This window comes from Denticeps clupeoides, chromosome 8 (genome assembly GCF_900700375.1).
Source record: "Denticeps clupeoides chromosome 8, fDenClu1.1, whole genome shotgun sequence".
NCBI classification, from domain to species: Eukaryota; Metazoa; Chordata; class Actinopteri; order Clupeiformes; family Denticipitidae; genus Denticeps; species Denticeps clupeoides.
In genome coordinates this window covers 10,820,077-10,826,798 of record NC_041714.1, presented here as the reverse complement: position 1 = coordinate 10,826,798, position 6,722 = coordinate 10,820,077, and the positions used below count along the sequence as shown (strand labels likewise).

Here is a 6,722-nt window from a genome sequence, read left to right as displayed (position 1 = left end):
CACTCGAAAGCCTTTGGCAGAATTGCTTTTTGCACCACGAGCATTTTATATTACAATGTCATGCAGAAATACAAAGGCCCTGTCCTAAATAAAAGATTGGGAAGAGGGACGAGGGGGGGGTGGGGGGGGGGGGGGGGGGGGGGGGGGCGGGGGGGAGACGACAAAACAGTCCACTTTAGTTTGTTGACACAGCAGAGACTTCTCCCACATTCCTTTTATTTAATGTGTTTTTTTTTCCGGCCTTGCAACAATGACAGCGCTTTTGTGGGTGTCAGCCATCATGGACAAACGAACCCCTGGAACCTCTGGATGACGGAGTGAGTTGTTTTTAGCAGTTCCCCCCTCGAGGCCGGGTTGGCCAGCCTTTAGTCTAGCATGGGACAGCAGAGGGTGAGCACCCTAGTTTTCACACACTAAAGGGGCTGGAGGGAGCACGCACAAGCCCGAGCCCACAGCGGAGGGGAGGAGAGGACAGCATCAGCACCATGTTCAAGACCAGCATCCTGCGCGAGGTGCGCAAGGAGAAGTACGAGCGCTCCGATGTCTTCGAGGAGCCGGGCAGCCCCGAGCCCACGGGCCCCTCGTCCAGCCACGGCTGGGAGAGCCTGCAGGAGCTGAACGGGCGCTTCGCCCGCTACATCAACCGGGCGCGCGTCCTGGAGCAGCGCAACGCCGTCTTCCGCAAGCAGCTGGAGACGTTGCAGCGCATGGAGGAGGCGACGGGCCTGGAGGAGGCCTTCAGCGAGCAGATCAGCCTCAACCGGCAGCGCGTCCGGGAGCTGTGTGGAGACCGCGCCAAGCTGGAGAGGGAGCTGAAGGACGCAGAGCGCATGCTGGATGAGTTCACCAACAGGTGGGGGGTCTGGGGGACCGACGTGATAATGCAAATATTAGATTACATTAAAACCCCAAATGTATAAATAGCTGGTTGTAATTGTTTCATTCACAGATACAAAAATGAATGTGAATACCAAGAACAGCTGAGGAGAACACTGGAGCAACTCAATAAGGTATATCCGAAATATTCAATAGGATCATTTCTGGGTGTATATTTTGCTAATCTCTGTGGATATTATTTTTCGTGCTAGAGGATGGAATTACGGCCACCTCTAAATTGAGACTTGTAATAGTGAGGGGGCTTGGGGAATGAGAACAGCAAATTGGTTTTCCTTTCGCTGAGTGCTAGTCACTGTCATTACGGCGAGAGTGCAGGCTGTGCGACTCTGTTTCCCTTCGCTCCTGCAGGAGGCTGACAGTGCCCTGCTGCGAAACCTCGAGTATCAAATCCAGTCCCAGTTCCTGCAGGACGACATCAACTCCACCAAGGACAGGCACAGAACGGTAAGCTGAGCGGCTCCCGTTACCTGCAGGCATCTACTGTAGTCACGTTTTCTAATCTCTCTCCATTGCATCGTTACGGAACTGGTCCATCCGTTCAGATCCCATTCTGTTCTGTTTCACAAAAAGCGACGCTGACATGTCACCCAGGTGCAATATATATTGAGATCTGTCCAATCTAAAGGCTGTTAGTCTAATCTAAAAATATGCAAGTCAATCACAGTCTTTCTATTAAAAGAAATGAGAATCGTATGGTGAACTGCCACTTTAAAATTAATCACCTTGGTGGGTCAAAAGGTCTTAAAGTCTGGTTTATTAAATGATATATAGAAGCAAGGAATATTAGCCAACTGGTTTTGTAATACATAATGCAGAAATAAATCAACAGATGAAGTAATCTGTCCATCACATCACTCCAAACGCAAAGGAAGGAAAGACTATACTTCACCAGCACATCAATAAACAAAAGGGTCAAAGAAATCCAAGGCAAGGAAAGAAATGAAAAACATGGGCATTTGCACATCTTGCAGAAAAAAATATTTTGCTCTGACAAATATACAAACAGTCTGGGGACAAATCCTCAGCTAATTTTCTGTGAGCAGTGACCTCAAGGTTAAACAGTTATTGACCTTCATACAGACCTTCACAGCAGTAGATACAAACAACCCATCTGGTAAAATCTGATTTTAATAATGAGAATTTGGATTACATGGATGCTGCACCAGTTGTCATCATTCCTTCAAATGCTGTCATATATTGCAGCTGCAGATGAATGCATGAGACATTAATGTTCATATCCAGAATGAACAATGAAATAAAAATGTAATGAAGAGAGCTGATGCTCGTTCAGCAATTAAAACCAAATGAAAGGCAAAGCTAAAGGTTATTGAATTCCACCTACAAAAATAAACCAGCTCTTTGAAATTACAGAAAAAAGTCGATTGATTACATGCTGCATTTGTGTGAGTCAATGAACCCTCTAACATGACCTTTAAATACCAACATGTGTCGCCCAGTGTAAGAAGAGGAGTGTCTGAGTAACTTGTTAATGAATTTGTCTGGCAGAACCTTGCAGAGATCCAGACATACGTGAACATCCTGCATCAGATCAACCAGATGACTCCTCTGCTGCCCAGCGTGTCAGTGGGGATCTCAGAGGTAGGCGGGTATTGTGTTGATTGGAAAGAACCGGCAAAAGAAAAAACGCTGACTCGGGTCACGACAGACATAATGGAGAGTGCTGCCAGTCAGATCCACAAAGCAGCATGACGTGTGGCTTTTTCTGTGGACTGCCTCATGGCCCTTTTGACATTCGAGCACAGCTACCCTGCCACTGTGGCTTTTAACTTACAGCAGCAACAGTAGATCAAACGTTGATGCTGGTAGAAAGCCCTCTGTGACCTTTATCATCATAATTCACAGGGGCGGCTTTTATTGTGCACTTAAGACTAGAAAACAATGCAAAGGACGAGATTCTAAACAAGCATAGCACCATGTGAAAAATATGACATTTATCATATTGTGTCTGTATTACTGTCTGTATGCTGCTTGCTGTAGGTTTTTCCTGTTCTTCTCCTCTCTGTTTCTGCAGGAGCAGGAGAGGCTCATTGCCCAGAGAAGAGTCCCGGCCCTACAGAGCCAGCTGGAGGAGTACAAGAGTGCCCTCTGCCAGCTGCAGGCGCAAAAGCAACGGCTGCAGTCAGAGGTAGGTCGCCATGGCAACGTGCGGCTGGCGCTGTAGGGGTTGTCCTGTATGTCACCAGTAGGCGCCGCGTCAAAGGCTCAGATCCTGAGCATCCACTAAAAATCAATAAATGACGACCTCACGAGAACCCTGAGGATGTCAAAGTTCTTGAATTGAAGCTTGGCTACACAAATTATGTGATTACTTGTTTCTTTTATGCTGTTTATTTTTGTCTCTGTAGGTGACATCTAAAGACATTACAGATCTCTTCAGCATGATTGTGATCCTTGCTCTTTTTATGTTTTACACTCTTTATTGGGTTACTGTTCACACAGACTGCTTTATCTGTATTTAAAACTATACTGGCATTGTCTATGGTAAATAAATACAACTAGTACACTGTACAAAAAACAAAAAGTTGGGAAAACTTTAATTTTAGTTTTGCCAACTTTTTTAACCATGTATAAAGCTATACTTTTATTATGTAATATAAAAGTATTTATAATAATATATACTAGTATAAATATATAGTTAGTTTAGTTATGAGGTTGGACACACCTTCTCATTCAATGTGTTTTCTTTATTTTCATGACCATTTACATTGGTAGATTCTCACTGAAGGCATCAAAACTATGAATGAACACATGTGGAGTTATGTACTTTACAGAAAAAGGTGAAATAACTGAAAACATGTTTTATATTCTAGTTTATTTGCTCTGATTATTGCTTTGCACACTCTTGGCATTCTCTTGATGAGCTTCAAGATGTCGTCACCTGAAATGGTTTTCCAACAGTCTTGAAGGAGTTCCCAGAGGTGTTTAGCACTTGTTGGCCCCTTTGCCTTCACTCTGCGGTCCAGCTCACCCCAAACCATCTCGACTGGGTTCAGGTCCGGTGACTGTAGAGGCCAGGTCTCCACTTTTTGTTAAGTACATAACTCCACATGTGTTCATTCATAGTTTTGATGCCTTCACTGAGAATCTACCATTGTAAATGGTCATGAAAATAAAGAAAATACATTGAATGAGAAGGTGTGTCCAAACCTTTGGCCTGTACTGTATATATTTTTTTTCTGCATAAGGACACAAGAACAGAGCTATGTCACAGGGAAGGTTGCTAGTTCAGTGTAAATGGCTTTCCATGACTCCTAGGAGGATGAAGCCTTGTTTGAAAACTGTGTATTACCACACTAGCGCTTAAGCAGCTCATGTGTGAAACATGTGTGTGTTTTCCTCTCAGATGTCAGCACTGGAGCAAGCCATCAAAAGCACACAGGAGAGCTTCGATAGCGAGACTCAGATGTACAACGAGCAGATTGAGTCCCTGAGGAAGGACATTGAGGAGGCCGAGCGTTCGCTGGAGAAGTGCACCGGTGAATGCCGGCAGCTGGCCGTGTACCAGACCTCCCTGGAGAACGAGCTGGACAGGTACAAGAGGATCATTGAGAACGAGGACAACAGGTGAGCAAATGTCGGCCGCGTGTACAGTTTACCTACAGCCCACTGCAACCAAAGCAAGTCATGTCCTGTTTTCCAGTAGAGTTTTATTTCATGTTTAAAAGATTTCAATTCACTCTTTAGAGATTTGGTGCCCTGAATCATTTATTGTCAATATATTACAAAGCCTTACCATAGAGTCTGTGAAATACACAGCTTGTGATATATTCTACACACCATTTGGTGGCACCATAGCACCATTTCAAATAAGTCCATCTTGTTTGCATATTGCAATCATTTAAATTGTGTGGATAAAAATATCTCTTTTGTTTTGATCCTTTGATTTATTTGTAGAACCCTGCATTTAACTGGTGTCTAACCAGGTCGGTTGTCTGATCTTTTCTCTCTCACAGGTTGAACTCAGCGATAATTGGCACCCCCATTACGTTGTTCACAACTAATTACAAATACATCCACAATCCCCCCGTGAGCAGAGGAGGGAAAGGTGAGAAAATGGATGGGGTCACATGACCTGACTGGGAGCCACTGATAGACCCAGTAAAGGGAAATCAGCAGACGGCAGTCCTGCTGCGAGTCGAGAAGCCTTTTATCAAGCAGCTATCCATCAACGCAGACTCCCGTGTGCCACTGTTTATTGTCAAAAAAACAACAGCAAGGGTGTAAAAAAGATCTCAGCATTTCTCAGGAGTCGTGCTTGACTCTGGTAGACAGTGACATGTGTGACCTTTGTGAATGTGCTTTTGGTGTAATTTGATGCTGTGGTAATTGCTATGCTGGAAGCTCCATTAGTCAGGCTGGTAAAACTTGTGTAAATATGCATGTCTGTTTGCCTTTCACTCATCATAGATTGTTTGCGCTTAATCTCTTGTAGATATCACTCAAGCCATGCAGGACATCACAAATGTGAAGCCTCGTCAGAAGAACTTGTCCAGAAAGGTCATCAAAAAGAAAGAGATCACCACCAAAGACGTCATCGACAGTGGACTGGAGGAGAGAACAGCCAGCGGGGACAACACACAGGAGGAAAAGCCAGGCCTGGAAGAGAAGGAGGAGGCGAAACAAGAGCAATGTGGTTCAGTCCAAACAGGGGTGGCTCGTGAGGATGTCCCTGATGGTGCCCAGATCAGTAAAGCCTTTGACACTCTGTGCAACATTGTCAGGGACCGCATGAGGAAGTACAAGAGACCCGAACCCCTCCCCGACTTCTACACCAAGGGCCGCTATGTGCTGGTCAGTGGAGATTCCAGCTACCCCGACCCCTGCTTCTACACCTCCACTCCATCTGGTGGCCACATCTTTGTCACTATCAGAGATGACATGATGCCCCCATATGAGCCGTACCGACACACCACGCCCTCACCTCCCCCAAGTCCATCACCAGTTCCTGCCCCTGTGCCCCCCACCCCCTCGACCTCCACAACCTCAGAGGACGGAGACAGTCAAGAGGACAGAGAAAAGGGGGACGATTCAGGAAAAGGGAAGGAACGGCATCCGAAGTCAAGAAACGGAGACCACCACCACATAGGTCCTGACCCTCACAGTCCCAGTAACCCCAGAGGGCCCCCTCCAATGCCGTCCCCACTGACCAACATCCCCCCCGACTCCATGAGCTACGAGAAGGTGGAAGTGGTGGAGTCTGTGGAGAGGCGCTCCCCTGACAACAAGGTGAAGGGCTACGAAGAGACGGCAATGGTCGTAGAAACCATGATTGAGAAAACCACCAAAAAGAAACGTGGCAACAGCCCTTCCTAAAACCTGTGACTGACCATTAAAAGGACGGTTCATGCTAAAAATACATACATTCCGGTGCTCTTCTAGTTCAGCTTGGGTTAGTTGGATTTGAAAGTGCTGCTGTGCTGCTGCAAATGCCTTTGACTTTTACTGTCTGAAAACTTGGGAACGAGCTTTTTAGCCTTCCCTCTCCCTAAATGAATCAACAACAGCAAAGAACTGTACACAATTTTAATTGCAATCGAGATGAAATTGCCACTGTCAATTTGAAGAAATACTGCTGCCCTCACGAATGTTACATCCCCACCCCAACTGCATCGGAAAATCCCGACGACCCTTTTGATTTATGGAATTCGAACGTCATCATTCACCAGCAAATGTTTTGCTGTGTAGGAATTGCTTTCAAAATAAAATGCCAAAATGTTCATCATTTGCCCATTTTCTTTTTTTTTTCCGATTGATTGAGCTTCGTATCAACGTCGTTCCTCCGTTCAGTAGTTGTGATGTAAACT

At 45.5% G+C, this 6,722-nt stretch overlaps 1 protein-coding gene across 1 annotated transcript; it reads left to right on the top strand.

Annotated features, from left to right (window-relative positions):
- The first annotated feature begins 284 nt into the window (after window positions 1-284).
- Window positions 285-6,637, top strand: bfsp1 (beaded filament structural protein 1). The gene is made up of 8 exons (XM_028988629.1): window positions 285-853; window positions 950-1,010; window positions 1,246-1,341; window positions 2,404-2,496; window positions 2,930-3,043; window positions 4,262-4,482; window positions 4,872-4,963; window positions 5,351-6,637. The coding sequence occupies exons 1-8, from the start codon at window positions 486-488 to the stop codon at window positions 6,229-6,231; spliced, it is 1,926 nt and encodes a 641-aa protein (XP_028844462.1). The 5' UTR covers window positions 285-485; the 3' UTR covers window positions 6,232-6,637.
- Window positions 6,638-6,722: the final 85 nt, after the last annotated feature.

Bases quoted from the DNA above. Each gene is read 5' to 3' on its own strand.
- bfsp1 (XM_028988629.1), top strand. From the start codon at position 486: ATGTTCAAGACCAGCATCCTGCGCGAGGTGCGCAAGGAGAAGTACGAG. The intron at 854-949 runs GTGGGGGGTCTG...TTTCATTCACAG, and splicing joins CTGGATGAGTTCACCAACAG to ATACAAAAATGAATGTGAAT. The intron at 1,342-2,403 runs GTAAGCTGAGCG...TTTGTCTGGCAG, and splicing joins CCAAGGACAGGCACAGAACG to AACCTTGCAGAGATCCAGAC.